The sequence below is a fragment of the Chelonia mydas genome, chromosome 10, assembly GCF_015237465.2.
Source record: "Chelonia mydas isolate rCheMyd1 chromosome 10, rCheMyd1.pri.v2, whole genome shotgun sequence".
Classification (NCBI taxonomy): Eukaryota; Metazoa; Chordata; order Testudines; family Cheloniidae; genus Chelonia; species Chelonia mydas.
In genome coordinates this window covers 64,098,759-64,117,688 of record NC_051250.2, presented here as the reverse complement: position 1 = coordinate 64,117,688, position 18,930 = coordinate 64,098,759, and the positions used below count along the sequence as shown (strand labels likewise).

Sequence of the window (18,930 nt, the reverse complement as noted above, 5' to 3'; positions counted from 1 at the left end):
CCCAGAATAAGGAAACAAAACAGTCACCCACAAAGAGTGGTTCCCAAGCATAGCAGCTGCTGAGCCCAGTGCAGGGAAGTGAGGGAGATCCCAGGCATCACCACTAAGCCCTGCAAAGTCATCCCTGCTGCAGTTGCTGGCCCCACCAAGTCTGCACCACATTCACCCCGTCTTCCAGTCTGGCCCACGCAGGTGCAATGTCATTCCCCATCCCTGAACTTCCTGTAGCCAAAGAGCATGCCCAGGAGCACCTGATGAAGCTCCAGGGATGCTTCAGAGGAAGGAGCAAGCAATATTTCTCTGCCCCTACCAATGGTACACAATGGTCATACAGCTGCGAGGTTATTGTTCAGAGGTGTTTAGCAACCATTGACTTCAGTTGGAGTTATGATTATGCTCAGCTTCTCTGAAAGTCAGGCCCTAGCTGTCCCAAACAGGGCACTCGTTACTGGATTACTAGGTTAACACTAGAAGTCTGAAAATCTTTCCCATTTTTCAGGAATGTCTGAAACAGAAATTCAGTATCTGGCAATTTGATTATTTTTTTTATGATAAAGTCAACCGTTCAATTAAACATGGTTCTGTCGTCTTCTGTTTGTTGGACGTAGGTGTTTGACCTCCACTGTACACAAAAGAATAAGAGTCAAATGATGCCCTGGCCAAACATAACCTATTGCAGGGCACCATGAGAATGTATTAAATAGGCTCTGGGCTGAAGACTATGGTAGACAATTTTGCTCCTCTGGCACAACTGAACTCCTACAATAATGATAAAGATCATGTGTGCAGGAGATAAAACTTTCTTGTGGGCTGGCGCAAATCTTTGTGGAATGAACTCCCACAGAAATTAAGCACCATCACAAACCTCACCCACCATATGCTCTAAATACAAGATGCATTTCTTTGGCCTTGCCTTCTCTAACCAACATAGCTCTATGGAGGGGTTTACATACACACACGTAGATATTTATTTCTATTTTATATAAAATCCAAGCCAAAACACTCTACTGCACACACCTTTCCCTTTGGAGAGAGGATGAGTTAACAAACGTGACAGATTTTCGTCATGTTGCTTAATGTACTCCTGGAAAGCATCCAGGGACTACGGTGGTGAGCACAGTATAAAAATCTGAATAGAAAGGAAATGAATGAATGCTGGAGAAAGGAGAAGGAAAGACAGCATGTACAGAGTGGTAATCAAGGATTCATTATATCCTCTGCCAACCAAAGCAATTAGGAATATGTTATGCTGGTATTTCTGCCCATGTGTAAATGTCTGCAAGGGGAAGAGTAAGGAAAATGAGATGAGAGCCACAGGAATGAAGGACAAATACTACCATCAAGAGATCCATCAATAAGAATGACCTAAAAAGCTGTGTTGTGAGGCTTAAGATGCTGTTTCATACATCTGTTAGCTTATTAGTTCTGCTGTGTTAATAGTACCTAAAAGACAACCCTCCCTCCCCTCATCTGCCCACCTTCACCCCTCTATGACCTGTTCCTAAAGAAAACAGGTTTTTTCTGTCTCAACAAATTTTTTTATTGTGCATGCAACTATCCATCTTGGCAACATGTGCTTAAAAGTGGGCAGATGTAAATTGTTAGTTTCCTTAAAACTGCACAGCTGTGAAACATACTTTTTCAGGGATTGTGTCATCTCTAACAGGTGGTGTAACATCCATCTTTCCCTCCCTCCCTCTGCAGTTTACAACACAAAGCAACTAATTGAAGTAATTTTAAAAGCTGGTGCAGTTCACCTACCCTGCTTTATGAAACAACCCTTAAGAAGGTCTTACAAATGGTGTGTTAAAATAGGGTATATGAAAATTCCTGGGCTTTTATTTGCATTAGGTGCCAAAAGAAATGACTACCCAAGTTAGTTGAGTTGTTGTTTACCCCAAGTACAAGGTTTGTCATTCCTGCCAGGAGCCATTCACAGAGAGGTCCTAACCCTGGTTGCACTGAAATCCATGAGAATCAATGGCAAAAGAAATTGGCCATGACCACTGGCATTATCACGTATCTCTTAAATACACACACACACACACACACACAACATGGTATTTTCCAATTACAACCTCAGTATGCTTTCCACTATTGACCCGTACAGGACGCTTAAAAAGTTTCAGTGAGCATTAGATTCTCTTTTGAAAAGTTATGCCAAAAGCCATAATATGGTGTATGTTCACTCAGGTTCAGTGGGCTCCTTTCCTCTTACAGCTTGCAGAGGGATGAGTATGAGGTTTTATATTCCTTCCAAAACTCTTTTTTTCAGCATTAACTGTTACAACTCTGGCTATCCTATGAATGTCCCATCCCCTCTTTAAATCTCGCTTAGTTGCTGGCCTCACAACATTCAGTGGCAATGAGTTCCACAAGGTAGTTATGTAAACTCTCAGCTGAATTCTCTGATCCAAATTTTACTCACTTATAACATGTAAACTGGGAGTATGTCCTTTGAATCAGCTGGGCTACTCCCCACTTATGCCAGTGTAACTGAGAAAAGAATAGTCCCTTTTATTTCTATAACCAATTGAATCCAAATTTCAAATCTGAATGTTCCCAAACACTGGGGTTTTGCAATCCTGATCCAAATTTGAACTTTCCCAAGGCTTGGAGTGCTTCAGATTCAACCTATTTTAGAGATTGGTTCAACCTGTGAATTGGCATCCCGGTCCACATCCAACTCTGCAGTTTTGGTTCAGGCCCATCTCTAAACTCAATATAAGTATCTGTTTCTAATCAACACTTCCAATAGCATTTGAATGTTTCTACATTATATCCTTGGCTATTACTTTCTGCTTATCCCAGTAAATACACATCTATTCGTGTACACACATAACTACCGTTTGAATACACTTGTTTTTCTCCACTGGCTTTTCATTATCAGGGTTTAATTAGAAGCCCTCTACTTGCATTAACTGAAAATATTTTTGCTGAAAAGGAATTAATTTGTTCTCTCCATCCATGCCTAATAACCAATAAACTCAATAGTGCTAAACCACAGACCCTACAACAAACAATAAGGGTCTGATCCCAGACACTTCACACTTCCATTGAACTCCGTGGGAGTTTGCCTTGCAACAGGGTAGAGGGGTCTGGCCCTGAGAAGATAAAAATGTCAGTTAAAGCAGCACCTGACCTGGTGTTAAAGTAAAGCTGTGACTGGTCAGGGGTGGAGGAAAGCACATACTTGGATGAAGGTTTCATTAGAGTTTGACAAAAGCCATACAGTACCTTTGTAGCCAGACGACACTCCATCACCCTAATATTGTAATGAGAAGTTGCTGCTTTATTCATTTCGACACAACTGTTAGCAATAACAAAAGCTGCTCCACTTGGAAGTCTCACATCAGTTGCCCTCAGAGGACTGAACTCTATCAGCTTGGCCTATTAAAAGAAAAATGAATGGTCAGTTTAAATTTACTAGCAACCAGCAACGGAGTTAGCTCAATAAATCACATGCATTTACCTTTGCAAATTTTTTTTTCCTCTCAAGAACCCACAGATGGTTAATCAAGGAAATTGACATGAAACAGTGAGAAAAGCTATTTAGCCCCAATGGTCAAGTTACAAGAAAACCTGAAGCCTCTTCCTGGGAGCTGGAATTTATGGCTTCTCCATTAAATGTCCTTGTGTTTTCAGAGTTTCACAGAACCTATTTGTAGGCAACACTTTTCAAAATAACTTTCTTTTAAGAAGAAGATACCAGATGGCATTTGGGGAAACTGAAATCCAGCTGGGGTGGGAGTGGCAACGAGGGCATAGTGAGAACTGAACCCTAAATATGAGAGTTGGGCCTAAACAAAGCCTTATGCCTGAACACCCCACCCTCACCTTTCCAGGGTGTTCTAAGTCTTGATCCAGGTCTAGCCCCAATAACTACAGAGTAGATATTTAATCAGTGGGCTACATTTCAATAAAACATCCAGACTGTTCTACTGGAGGGAGCCTGCAATGCCAATCAAATGGCTAGAAAAAAATGAGCAGCCAGCTCTTTTTGATATAGCACATTCAGGCTCCAGTCCTACAGTGTGTGGCGTGGGAGAAAGCTTTTGTACCTGCAGGGCCCCCATCAGAATCCGCAATCTGCCCATGCATTGTAGGATCAGGGTGATATTGTGCAAAATGACTCTCCTAAAAACTATACGGTTTCACATGCTTCTGTAGACTGAGCTCGCTGAGCACACCAGGGGCTTCTTGCCTCCCTCCATTACAGCCCACAAGGTCCCCCTGTGCCACCCTCTCATCCCCCGCTAGTTCAGGGACTTCCTGCAACACTCCACATCCCTCCTACCAGGGGCACTGTGTGTACCCCATTCCCCTCTGCTCCCATACCAGGGTCCCCCAGTCTCCCCCTCCATGCCTAGTGTTCTGTGTGCACCCCAATTCATCCTCCCACCATGCCAGGGGATCTGCGTTCCCTTGTGACTGTTTCTGTTTTAGCCTACCAGTGTTTCAAAATCCCTTTCTTACAGGATACAGGTGCTAGTGCTTCCAGACTAGGGGTGGAGGGCACTAATGACGTAAAGACCCCATGACTAGGTATCAGGGAGAGGGTGTCACAGCCCAACTGTCACCAAAAGCAGTAGGATTCTGCCCACTGATGCCTAGAACAGTCCGTGAAATTTTGGAACTGATTGGCTATGGGTTGAAAAGTTATTGCCTTACAGACAGACAAACAGAGAAATGCCAGCGAGTAGGGTGTAGGGCCTTGCTTCACTCAGCCAATTATTGCCTCACTTTCTCCGGCAACAGAACTGGAATAAAATATTTCCCTGCCTCATAGGCTTGTAGTGAGGTATAACATGGGTACAGCATTTTGTGCCCTTTGGGTGAACTGGGCTATAAATCCCAGTAACTAAATCCTTCAGGCTGTGATGTCATGAAGAGATGAAATGCACACCTAGATCTTACTCTTCACTGGGGTAGGCTGTATATTGCATACCTTGCCAGGGATCCACTAAGAGCAGACTGCAGCTCTATAGAGCAGGGACCTGTTACTGGTTTTGGTGCTCTTCATTTCCTGCATGGTTCCATGAACAGCTACAGTGCTAAACAAACAACAGGTGGCCACATGCCAATCTGCTTCCAAGCCATCATTGTATTAACCCAGTGGGGTTATGGATAGGGTGACCAGACAGCAAATGTGAAAAATCGGGACAGGGGCTGGGAGGGTCATAGCCTATATAAGAAAAAGACCCCAAAATTGGGACTGTCCCTATAAAACTGGGACATCTGGTCACCCTAGTTATGGATTATTTTGCAAATATCAAGGGAGAGACTTGCTTCCCTTTAAAAGTCCTCTCACTCTGCGTACGTACCCATTACTGTGCTCACCACTTTGAGTAAGAAACCCTTACCACTTTTGAGCCATATAAAACATTTCCACTTAGACAAAGCCAAGGTGACTGTATGTCAAGAAAATTTGTAACTTCTTTCAGCACTGGTGCAGCTGCACAGGTGCTACCAAAAGTAGAAGCTGTTGTGTAGACTGGATGGAGACCCAGAAAAGTGGCAATGTTTGGGCGTTCAGAATGCATTCATCGTGGACTTGAGAATATTCAATGTATTCAAGGGATGAGCACATTTTCCATATAAGTGGCAAATACGAGAAAATGCTATGATATGGAGCTAAACCCCTATTACACATGCTGTGGAGAGATGAAGTCACGAGTAAAATGATAAGCATTTTACAACAGATGGCCAATGGACAGGTTTCTCATGAATGGCTGCACTCATTTCAATAAACATATTTTTGCGACTTTTAGGTTTGACCGCCCAAAGCCACACACACCTTTTTAGGTAATAGGCAGATCCCACTGTAAATGGTATTTTTGCAGCACTTGTGAATCGCTCAGCAGGTCGTGTATAGCAGTGCCCATTCATCGGTTTCTCACGTTTGATTCAGGTGTTGAAGGTATCTTTCTTAAACACTGGCATTTTATGAAATTAAAGTCTGAACATTTTTTATAATTCCCCATTGTAGCTATGAGCGAATCTGGCAGCTTTACTAGAATGGGTCCGTCACTAGAAGTTCCAATAAAGAATTCTTGTGATAACTATCATAGGGAATACCAGCCATTTAGACTTCATAATGTAGGAATTACACCACTGAACCTGGAGTATCAGCTGACCAACATGGAGTCTATTACTCCTTTTTTTTTCATATCTCTTCCTCTCGCATATAGCCTTTCTATTCTCTTTTCATCTCACTCTCATCTTCTTAGTCCTACAAGCCTCTCGTGTTCTGAATAGTGGTACTTCTTATACAATGAGGCTCATATATACTCACATCTTCATTTGTGCATAATCCGTGACTGTTTTGCCCAGCTTATCTGTTTCCTGTATCTTTAATATTTACAGTTGTAATGTGTTGTTAGTTTACACTAAAAGAGCTACCTACGTACAGTTCCTTCTTCTGCTAGGAATGATATGGACTGGTCCATGCCTCCTCCCTCCGTGCCAACGTACCGTTCGGTCTTGGTGCAAATTTCTGCAAGTTCCACCTAAGGAAACGTTGGAAGTAAAGCTTGAGTCATGATAAAGGATGCATCACATACACTGACCGACTGAGGAGGACAGTGAGATACCTCTGAGATCACCCTTCCCCACACATTCCTTATCAATAGACTGTGCTTTGGATGCCATGCAAGTCTGACCCAGTCTCACTGTAAGATGGTATCATCATATAGTCTTTCTCCTTTTGCTCTAAACCATGCCACAATCTCTCTGACTCCACTGTAGAGGATGGCACTGGACATTTATCAGAGTCTCCATTCTAGCACCCGTCCTCCTTCCATTTCCTCCCAAATCCCATTTCCACACCTCTGTCTGAAATTGTGCTGCAATACTGACGGAATACAAAGTATGCTCCCTGGTAACTTACGCAATCCAGATAATTCATCTTACTATTTGTAATGTGTCGGTTTCATAACTAGAAGTTACCGATTGAAGCTGAACTCATGAGATTTATTACTTTTGCATTTTCAAGAACACTCACAGAGTTTTCCCTAATTAGGGACCTGATCCTCCAGTGCTCCTGTGGGCAAAATTCCCAATAACATCGACGGGACTTTAGCCTTAGTAAAGAATGCATGATCAGGTCCCCACAATAAATCATCTAGGGTCTGGCTCTGACATTCTTACACTGAGACTGCCTTATCTGGCAAGTAGCATCACTGCCCGCCTCAGAGTCACACTTCCTTCTAGGCGCTGCCCTATGTACAGGGCAGCTGGCAATGCCACAGTCTGGTCCTTCGAAATGTATGATGATCTCATTTTACAAACCAAAAACGAACAAACAGTTAAAGGGCCAAATTCTGCCCTTTGATGTGTGTGTGGCTCCCACTGAAGTCAATGGGAGCACTATGTGTGCATCCAGTCCCAGATATCGGCCCAGTGTGTCGTAGTTCCATGACTGTTCAGGAGCCTGTTAATGTCCTCAGCTGTAACGTTCTTTAAGTAAGTAAGTAAATAAATAAATAAATATGGGACTCAGGCCTTCCCAGTGCCAGTGGCTCCTCTCCATTCCCTAGGGAACGTGCTGTCTAGTCTGCGTTCCACTCTCTGACATAAAGAAAAGGAGGACTTGTGGCACCTTAGAGACTAACAAATTTATTAGAGCATAAGCTTTCGTGAGCTACAGCTCACTTCATCGGATGAATGCAGTGGAAAATACAGCGGGGAGATTTTACATACACAGAGAACATGAAACAATGGGTGTTACATTACACACTGTAACCAGAGTGATGAGGTAAGGTGAGCTATTACCAGCAGGAGAGCAGGGGGGAACCTCTTGTAGTGATAATCAAGGTGGACCATTTCCAGCAGTTGACAGGAACAGGGGGGAGGGGGGATACATGGGGAAATAGTTTTACTTTGTGTAATGACACATCCACTCCCAGTCTGTATTCAAGCCTAAGTTAATTGTATCCAGTTTGCAAAGTAATTCCAATTCAGCAGTCCCTCGTTGGAGTCTGTTTTTGAAGTTTTTTTGGTTGAAGAATTGCCACTTTTAGGTCTGTCAGAGAACACTTCAATCTCTCTGGTCACTCGATTACAGACCTAAAAGTGGCAATTCTTCAACAAAAAAACTTCAAAAACAGACTCCAACGAGGGACGGCTGAACTGGAATTAATTTGCAAACTGGATACAATTAACTTAGGCTTGAATAAAGACTGGGAGTGGATGTGTCATTACACAAAGTAAAACTATTTCCCCATGTTTATCCCCCCCCCTCCACTGTTCCTCACACGTTCTTGTCAACTGCTAGAAATGGCCCACCTTGATTATCACTACAAAAGGTTCCTCCTCTCTCCCCCCACCCCCGCTCTCCTGCCCGTAATAGCTCACCTTACCTGATCACTCTTTTTTCAGTGTGTATGGTAACACCCATTGTTTCATGTTCTCTGTGTATATAAAATCTCCCCACTGTATTTTCCACTGCATGCATCCGATGAAGTGAACTGTAGCCCACGAAAGCTTATGCTCTAATAAATGTATTAGTCTCTATGGTGCCACAAGTACTCCTGTTCTTTTTGCGGATACAGACTAACATGGCTGCTACTCTGAAACTCTCTGACATGACACCCTAATCTACAATTTCTGTAACCTGTAAACACCGGAGTGTTTGTGTGAGGCTTCATCAATGTCTTAGCATGTTTTGACACCTGCAGGTGAAATGGTGCTTTAGAAGGGGAGAGTTTTCATGTTATCACTGCTGTAAAAGACACTTCACAGCAAAGACATTAATCCAGCCCCTGAGGCGCCTTGGGGAATGCTCTAAGAACATTTTATAACAAGGGGTAAAGGGGAAAGCTTTCATGGCCTTGCGCATCACGTGCCCGTACCAGCTCATTCCATCAAGCACAGGGTAGTCAGCATCATACTTGCAACAGGGAAGAAAGGAAAAGAAAAAAGATTGTAGCAAAGCAGCAGCATGATCTTCAAACCAGGAGCAAAGTCAGATTCAGATCCCCCAGCAGGGACCTGAAAGAAGATAATCACCAGAGTGGGGACATTAACCAGCTGTACCACACAACTGTAAAAGGTAGCAGATAAAGGCAGTAAATCACCATACGTTGAGGGAGGTATGTGTGCCTGCCTGCTCATTCACTCAATTTACATAAAGCCACTGGAAACAGACAAAGCTGTAAAGTCCGTGCTCAGAGCTATGCAATCAGACTGAGTGGCTTGCAGAAGCACTAAAGGTTGATTTACTTGGCCCACAGTGCTACTTATGTAAAACGCTCAATAAACTTCAGGTTGATAAGGAGTTCTCAAAAAACCATTACCAAACTACTCTAAAACTGAGCAGATAGGAGCCCTTTGAGGCAAACATCAAGGAGAGTTCAGATTGTCCTCAGAGCACCATATTGGTGCCACAGTGTAAACAGACCCACTTACACCAATCTAAAGACAAAGGGGTCTGCTTTCCCATGGATGCCCAGGATCTTATGGGGTAATTGATCACTAATGGGAATCAGACAGCTAAATCCCCTGCGCAGCAAATAGCAAATGGCCAGGCCACAAGCAAAATTTTACCTGGTGTCCCTTCATATATTTGAAAGATGAATAACAAATAGGGATTGTGCCTCCTTTGCTTCTTGATGAAGTATTTAAAAAAGGCCACACAAACAGAAGTGTCCCTCGCTGCTTGGGGGTTTGGGGTTTTTTTTGTTTGTTGTTTTTTTTTTAACTTTAAATGTATCAGGAATGTCAGGCCTTAACCGAAGTCCATGTTCTCCCACTCCCCACAAAAAATTAGAAATAATTTGTGAATGAAACCTTACCATGTAACAGTCCACCCAACATTAATGATGCCCTTTTTTTCTCTTAAAATAACCAATGAAGTATTTGCATAGTAAAAAAGCCACACACACACACACAGACCCCCAGCAGACACATGCACGCACGCACACACACAATGCAGCTTGTAGGTGCTCACTCTTCTCTGCAGCTGGAACGGTGTATATTCTCAAACATCCATGTGCTCCCCATCACCAGGGTGAGCCACACAGCTATACTGCTCCCTCCCTCCTCCTCTCCCAAGGCAGCAATACCTCCTCGCTTGTTTTTGCAGCTACTTGTAAGGAACACTGGACTGGGGTCCAAGCAATGCATCAGCTGGGCAGCAGTGGAAATCTCTCCACAGTTTAGATGCACACAACCGTTCCATTTGAAAATCTGATGTCTGTGTAAGATCAAGATTTTGTGCCCTGAAATATCCAGGTACAGATTTGTGCACACATGTTTCTAATAATGTAGCCTAAAATGCAGCTCTTGAGGTACTTGTGCTGTATATTTTGCTCTCAGGCATGGCAGGCAGAGAAATGACTGTGTTTCATTTGCAGATTTTGGGAGGAAGCATAGCAAAACTCAGACTAGGCAATTCTCCCTTTGCTTTGTCTGGAAACAAGTCATATTGCCTTCTGCACAGATCCTCTACCAGTCAACTTTGTGAGCCTTGTTTACACTTTTAAAAAACGGGGGGGGGCTTGCAGCTGTGGGATGTTAACAATTAGCACACTGCCACCCCAGTCCCTTCATATGTTCCAGTGATCCATGCCTTGCTAAGCATTGGTTCTTGCTTTGCTCCAGCCTGCCAGTTGTCCAGCTGCGTGTGCTGGGCATACAGCACTGCTGGAGCCTTGAGCAACTTTTTTTTTCTTTTTTAAACTCAGCCAGGAATGGCAGGACCACCAAGGAGGACCTGGCAGGGGTTGAAGAACCCTCTCCAAAAGACAGCCTAGGGCAACCCTGAACGACTTGGTTTCTAATTTAAACAGGCTCATCCCTACCCAGACTGGCCTTCTACTTGTAGTAGCAGAGGGATGGGACTAGAGCGAGTGAAGTAGTCATTTGTGCAAAAAAGCAGTTTTTACTCATTATGGAAGCAAGCGGCCAAACATTTGCTTTTCGGTAAAACAAAATTCAGGGAAGTGTGACTGGAATCCTGGAAGCTGAAACAGAGATAGGGAGACACAGAGATCCATGGCGTGCAGAGATTTTATATTTAGAAAAGAGGGATGGTCTTGTGACTCAAAGAGTGAGCTGAGAGCCCAGGTCTCCAGCTCTGTATTTGACTTCTTCTGTGATCCAGAGTGAGAACCCTACCTCATGTGTCAGAATGCATTACTGTTTGCAAAGTGCTTTGAGATCCTCAGATGGGAGATGCTATAGAAATGCAAACTATTATTATTAAAAACAGGCAAGCTGGGGAAAATTAGGATCTCGGAGATAAGAGGGCTTCTAAAAACAACAGTTCTGCAGGGGGGAAAAAAGCCAGATGTGTGACACACAGAAAATCTCCTTGCGCATGCATGAGGTCACAGTGCCATTTAGGTTTAGCCAGCCACTCCTGGCATCCTAGGTAGAAGCTGAGGGCCTAGGCAGCCACCTAGTTTACATACAGCTTGAGCAGTCGCTGGCCCTTCCATTTCTCTCCTATGGGTTCACCACTTCTGAGCCAAACCACAATACATGAATGGTTCCCACATATTCAAGACCCACAACTGTTAGCACAGTTCCCATCCCCCAAATTAAGTATCTGATCAATGAAGATGTCGTGTATGACAAAATGCCAAAGAACTTTACAAACATTAACTAATCAATTCTCACAGTACCCCTGTAAGGCAGGAATTATTCCTAATTTACAGACAGGTAAACTGAGGCAAAGATGTTTGTGACTTGTCACATAAATCAGCCCCAGAAGTGGAATTAGAACTTTCAGGTTTGTGATTCCCTTCCACCACTGTGCTCCTTCTCAGCAGTGCTGTCTCAACTAGCTGTTTCTGGGGAAGGTTTAAAGCTTTTCAGAGGTGATGGTAATATACGTAACACAAAAAGACATAAAAAAATACTAACATCAATGCACAAAAGGACCAGGAAAACTGCTTTAAAATCCTAGAAGCAAAAGTGGCTTCATGTAACATGTGAATTTGAACTTTCCATGCCTAATTCTTTTGAAATCCACATGTTCTAAAAACCCTCTGATTTCTCCAGTACTGGCCACAAAAAAGAGAAGAATTCCAGCCACGCTACCCCACTCAGATGTGGGTGAGTGTGGTAATGTAGCTAGAATGTGAAATAATATTGCTAACACAACACACGAGTCCTAAGAGAGACACACAACCCCATTTGCATGCTATCTGGTGTAGTAAATAAGCAAAGTGGGTCATTTAACGGAACAGTAAAAATGACCAAACAACTTCAAAAAATTGTTTTCTGGATCTCAGCCTTCCAAAAAAACAGGAGAAAAATGTTCCTGAGCCCTGTGAATAGCTAAGTGGTTACCTGGGTCAGAATCCATTTTTCCTAAACGACCCTAGAAGTAATTTCACTGCATCTTCTATCATTTTTATTTCACATGACCTCAAATGACCTACATCAGTTATGTGATAATCTGCATAGGTTCATGATAACTCCCCCACAAGCACAGCTCAAAACAATCACGTGACCTATTGCATTCCAGAATGCACTGGGCAGAATATACAGCCCAATGCAATGCTGTGCTATATATTGGCTGTTTAATGATCAAATGGCTATTACTGTAATCATTTAGGGCCAAATCCTGCAGTCCTTACTCAGGTGACAGCTGGGGAGTCAGAAGCCCTGGCTGGACCATGGAAGGGGAATATAAGAGCAACTGCCCTGAACTGTAATATTGTGAGCAATGGATCTGCCAACATTCAGCTCCACTGGCCAAAACTTCCATGCATGTACTATAGGCCTCCAGTACTGCAGCTGTAGTAGTGACTGAAGTAATGCCCCATATCATGAGAGAGGAGAGACATATTTGGAGGACTGGAGCTTAAGTTTGTTTTTTATTTTGTCCGTGGTTATCCCTTACGTCTTTAGGTACCTTCATGTCATCTGATCCTGACCCCAGAGCAGGCCTAGATGAGCTCCTTGGATTCCTTTCTTCCTCTTATTCCTCCCCACATCTCCTCTCCTACCTGCCACCTCCATGAATTGCTGGCACCTCTCCTCCTCCTGCCCCCAGAGACTGAGCATGTCATTCTCAGGAAACGACTAAACTCCACCACCAATCTGGTAAGCAGGTGCCTCAAATATCATAGCTTTCCAACTCCTGCTTCAAAGACCAATGCAATCGGGGTGTTAGTATCTCTTGGCAAGTTCACATGCCAGATTGGCAGTGCTTGACTTGGGGGATGTTTAGCATCAAGGAGTTATACAAGATACTGTGTTTAGCATTTTGTTTTGTTTATGCAATAAAAAGAAAATATAACTACATTTTGTCAGAATGTGCCTAATTAAAACAGAGCAAAACAACATTATCAAGAACAGAATCACAGCACACAAAATTCATTGTTACTTAATGTTGCACAGGAGAAGTTTTATCATTTAGAAACATTCAAGAAGTAATAAACTTTTTAAGCAAGCTGCTGTTTTTCAAGCACTTTAAAACTAAAAGTCTCTTTTTTCAGATACCAGTAGTTGGCGAATTTGGAAAAAGCTAAAGCGGGGCACGCACATCTACCCACCTCTTAGATTATTCTGTTTCTTTCCCCCTCCTCATCCTAAATTCTGATCAGTATTTATCCATCACCAAGAGGCAATGCTTACTCATTTGTAGGCCGGATAACTTGTTCACATGTGCAGACCAGGACCAGCCTTTGATCTGAAGGAGAGTTTCAAAAAATACCTCTGTTTTTTGTTTGAAACAGTTTAAAGTTCTTCCTGATAAGGAGTAAGTCAAATCTTGGGTTACAAAGAAAGAAATTTCTACCACTTAAAAACTGTTTCATCTTTAAGCCACAGTATTTCGTATCCAATATAGACAGCACAAAGAAGTCTACCCTAAGAAATCAGATCAATGGAGACACAGTTTAGACTAACAAAGTTGTGGGGGGAGGGGAGGTTCATTGAAGTATTTGCTGCTGTTTTTAGGTAGAAAGATTTTTTTTTTTTCTAAATTCCTCACAAGGGCCGGTCAATTTTCCACCTAAACGGTTTGTTTTTATGGAAAACTTGGGTTTTGACTAAATGAAATGTTTTCACTAAAAGTGTCTGCTTTCCGAAGAAAGTCTCAAATTGTTGTTGAAAAGCTCAACACCCAAAAAGTTTTTGGTTTTCAGCTAAAAATCTTTGGTTTTCATTTTTTTCAGTGAAAAGTTGAAATTTTCCACAGAGGTGGGAGGGGGAGAACTTTTCTCACAAGTTCCAAAAATAGAATAATAGATTAGGGTTGGAAGAGACCATCCTTAGGAGGTCATCTAGTCCAACCCCCCGCTCAACGCAGGACCAACCCCAACTAAATCATCCCAGCCAGGGCTTTGTCAGGACAGGCTTTAAAAACCCCGTGTAGGATGGAATCTAAGGATGGAAATTCCACCACCTCCCTCGGTAACCCATTCCCAGTGGCGGATTTAGAGTTAGTGGGGCCCTGTGCACAGCTTCATTTTTTGGGGGCCCTGTTGGGACCCAGCCAAAAAAAATAACATTCTCTCTTATCTTCCCCCCCACCCCGTTTTTCATTCTTTTTTTTCTTCATCCTCCTCCTATATTATAAATAATAGGAAGTAAATGAAAATAAAGTGAGGTACCTTGATTGGGGCAGGGGGTTGGGATGCAGGAGGGAGTGCGGGATCAGGCTCTGGGAGGAAGTTTGGGTGTGGTGTGCGGGCTCTGGGCTGGGACAGTGGGTTGGGGTGCAGGAGGAGTCAGGGGGCAGTGTTTACCGTGGGCAGCGCAGCTCCCAAAGTGACCGTCATACCCCTCTGGCAGCAGCTCCTAGGTGGGGGAGGCCAGGGGAGTCTCTGAGCGCTGCTGTCCGCAGGCACTGCCACCACAGCTCCCATTGGCCACAGTTCCTGGCCAATGGGAGCTGTGAAGTCGGCGCTCAGGGCGGGGGCAACGCGCAGAGACAACGCCCCCCCCCCCCCCAGGGGCTGCAGGGACATGCCAGCCACTTCCGGGAGTGGCACGGCACGGAGTGAGGGGGACAGCGTGGGAAGGGAGCCGCCTTAGCCCTGCTGCTGGCACATCTCTGCTTGCCCCTTTGGAGGAGGGGGGCAGATGCCTCCCCCCACCAGGGGTACACAGAGATGGGCCAGCAGCCAGCCACTTCTGGGAACGGCATGGGGCCACCGGCCATGGAATGCAGGCAGCCTGCCTGCCTAAGCCATGCTGCGCTACCGGCTGGGACTCAGGGGAAGGTTGTCAGATGAGATTTGTCCTGCATTTTGGGGGCCTCCCTGTCATTGGGGGGCCCCATGCCACCACACTGTTTGTTTCATGGTAAATCTGCCTGTGCCCATTCCAGTGCTTCACCACCCTTCTAGTGAAATAGTTTTTCCTAATATCCAACCTAGACCTCCCCCACTGCAACTTGAGACCATTGCTCCTTGTTCGGTCATCTGCCACCACTGAGAACAGCCTACCTCCATCCTCTTTAGAACCCCACTGCAGCTGAAGGCTGCTATCAAATCCCCCCTCACTCTTCTCTTCTGCAGACTAAATAAGCCCAGTTCCCTCAGCCTCTCCTTGTAAGTCACGTACACCAGCCCCCTAATCATTTTCGTTGCCCTCTGCTGGACTTTCTCCAATTTGTCCACATCCTTTCTGCAGTGGAGGGCCCAAAACTGGACACAATACTTCAGATGTGGCCTCACCAGTGCCGAATAGAGGGTAATAATCACTTCCCTCGATCTGCTGGCAATGCTCCTAATAATGCAGCCCAATATGGCTGTTATGGTCATCTTCCTAGCCTCTCACTCTGACTACATCACCCCTCCTCTTTCACGCATCAAACACAGACACAACCCAACTCTGTAAGTTTTGTTTCCTCTTTGTTTTTCATACACTCACCTTTTTAAGGTATGACATTTTGTTACACTGTTTCCCACTAGAGCCTATTTCATTGGGAGTTTACTAATCACTGATTTAATTTCTTTAATCTCCGTTGGGTCCGTGTGGTGGTGATGACAATAGACAATGAATTATAATGGAAACAGAAGATCATCCACTTTATATGACTTTTCCCCACAAATATACAGACAACTGCTAAGGAAGTGTGAGAGTGAGAAGTCCAGATAAGGAAGATTGAACTGTAATAACCTCTGTTTAAGCAGGTGGACTAAGGGCCAACCACTCTGATTTTCATCCTGGGCATGGGTTGGGACAAGGTGTAAACTGGGACAGAAGGTGGCCCTTTGCATCGAAACAGGCTATACTGTCATTTTTAATATATTACATACCAGTGACCAATCTCTTTCAATCTCACATAAACCTTTAAAGAATTAAACTCATGTAAGCTTAAACCCTTTAAAAGAGTGGGATAATTAGTAGGGGGGAGACAGGCAAATATTTGTTAGTAAAACAAATTTAGTGTTGCTTGGTTTTGTTTTGGAAAAGCACACACTTTATTACCACAAAACTTGATATATACAAATCTAGAATGACTACAAACAAAATGAATTGACTTTATCTATACAATGATGGTATAAATTTACATTCACTTGAGTTATTTTATGTAAGACATCTTGGGCAAGGTTAGTACATCAGGTTTTGTGAATAAAAGAAAGGAAGAAAAACGACACTGTAACAATTAAGCTCGAAAACAAAAATTCAGTTTCCTTTCTGCTTGAAAGGTAATTACTTGTGAGGGGAACCCCTATTATCAACAGCCATGTAATAGTGTGCTACAGCCTTTAAACATTTTCACTGTCAGTGCTCCAAGAGAGCTCTTTTCATCATAGAACTTCTGGGAAATGAAGGTATCTATGTGTATGCATGAGCAAAAAATCATAGAATCAGGAGATGCAAAAATCCTATTAGTCCACCTAGTCTATCCCTCAGCCAATGCAGGAATGTTTCCTAATTTACATTTACCAATGTGTTGTCCAGTTTCATTTTATATGTCGCAACCAATGTGGCTTTCAGCACTTGCTTGCACGATAAAGTGTGGAAGATTTAGCGCCTGAGGAAAAACACACTACAGATTTTTCATTTCTTCAATGGGGTTTGGATCAGGTCTTCAGCTCATAGTATTGAAAACTATAAAGCTACAGATATAGATGACTATTTCATACGTATAGCAGCATATAAAAGCAGCATGACATGATCATTATTCTATATCACTAAAGACATAGTTTAAGCCAACATAAATGTTCATAGTCTTTCAATCTCAGACGTTTAATATATGATCCAATAGCATCTGGGGAGAAAAGACCTGATATTAAAATATATTTTGTGGATAAAATAACCTAATACTTAGAGACTAATGAAGGTTACCATCTGCCTTTGGTCTGCATGCTAAATTCCAATTACCTGAATTTCACATATGTTTTGCAAGGTAATGATACTTATTTCCATCAGAAGCAGGAAAATATTTGTCAGATATTATCTGGATGTCATCATAACCACAGTAATTTTAACTTGATGTCATCTGTCCTTTAACATACTTAAATGGTGTATTTCCAGTCTGGTTCATGAGAGATTGTGGCCTTTGATTACCACACAAGCCGCTCAAGTGCTCTGCTTCCACTTGATTTGAATAAACACAGTCAAACCTAACAACTTGTTAATAGCTCTGGAATTTTTTTTTTCTATGGTGAGGAGGAGGCCTGGAAGCTTTGATAGTGCTTTATAACAACAACATCTTAAAATATAAAGTCTACATGTGTATTTATAGATAAGCAACTTTGTTTTCCAGCACCAAGCTCAATCACTTTAATTTGACAGATACTTTTAAAATAGAAAGGAAATGGAAAAACTCTCTGTAGTAATGTGATAAAATAATCTAAATTATAACCATTGCACGCATCAGTCTACAACTTCAAGTCACTTTATAGACATTCATCCTCACAAAAACTCCGGTAAGGTAGTTGACTGTTACCCTATTTTACAGGTAGAGAAATTGAGGCTAGATGGGAGGTGGCTACAGGCACAATTCTAAGACCCTTCCTCACTGCACAGCAGTTTCAGAGTCAGGGTGGGATCTTCAAAAGACATTGGTATTGGCCTAACTCTTCTCCCATTGAAGGCAATGGAATTTCTACCCTTGACTTCGGTGGAAGCAGAAAAGGCTAATGCTGAATGCTTTTGAAAATTCCACAGCTAAATTCTCAGGGTGAAAATCATCCGGGTGCGAATGGTCAGCACGAAGTCCCGAACACACTAAAGCCCAGCTTTAGCGTCGGCACTGGGGACCTACGGTTGTATACGTACACCGCAGAAATGTTTCGATTTTGTTTACACTGGTTTGTGTACTAGTCCTGTGGGCAACATACTGATGTTTATTTTTGTGTGGTCTAAAGCCGCCGAAGTTTTTGCACTCCATTAAATATGACAGGATGAGCTGTGCAGGAGAAGACGGAGATCCTCGGAGTGCATGTTCCCAGAAGCCTTCACCTAGCTGTTCTATTTCTCTAGATGTGATTGGCTTTGCAAACTTGGGATATTGATTGTTTCCTTGTTTCTCTGTCTAATTTGAATTCCTTGGGCAGTTTGGGACCAAAGAGTCAAAGCTATTCTATCGCTTTATGTATCCTGAGGCCTGAACAGCTGGAAATTTTCCACATGCTCAGCCTGTGTGCTTTTCTCTTTTACAAAACAAAACAAAAACAAAAAACAGACTATTATGTCATTTACAGTGCACAGTGTAAACCAACCACAAAACTTAATTTGGTTTCTCTATCCTTCATTTCATATTTCCCTTTCCTCTTTATTAAGGGCACTGGCATGAAACAGAACCTTTGCTTTTTAAGGATTCATCCACTCCTGCTGCTTACCACATAAGACTTTCTGTGAAATTACAATTAATCACTGTGAAAATTATCCTAAGGTGTCATACCCAAAATTCTGATTGGTCTCCATATCTGAAATAAATCCTTAGCAAATGCTAGCAGTGCCATCTTAAAAACCCAGTGTTTTCTCTTCTGAAAGGAATTATAATCCTGGTCC

The 18,930-nt window shown here is 42.9% G+C and overlaps 2 protein-coding genes across 7 annotated transcripts in view; one reads left to right on the top strand and one right to left on the bottom strand.

Annotated features, from left to right (window-relative positions):
- The window catches only part of FAM227B (family with sequence similarity 227 member B), a 218,353-nt gene extending 205,229 nt beyond the window's left edge, over positions 1–13,124 (top strand). Inside the window, exon 18 of the mRNA XM_043523330.1 lies at positions 12,862–13,124. The gene's annotated coding sequence lies outside the window, so the exon portion shown is untranslated. The remainder of the gene's footprint in view (positions 1–12,861) is intronic.
- The window catches only part of GALK2 (galactokinase 2), a 79,844-nt gene that overhangs the window by 31,030 nt on the left and 29,884 nt on the right, over positions 1–18,930 (bottom strand). For 5 of the 6 annotated variants that reach the window (XM_037909913.2, XM_027829080.3, XM_037909916.2 and 2 more), the window contains 2 exons: positions 6,411–6,509; positions 3,238–3,390 (listed from right to left, as the gene is read on the bottom strand). In XM_037909913.2, the coding sequence (XP_037765841.1) occupies positions 3,238–3,390; positions 6,411–6,509 (252 nt within the window). The remainder of the gene's footprint in view (positions 1–3,237; positions 3,391–6,410; positions 6,510–18,930) is intronic. The other variant, XM_037909915.2, reaches the window with a different exon arrangement.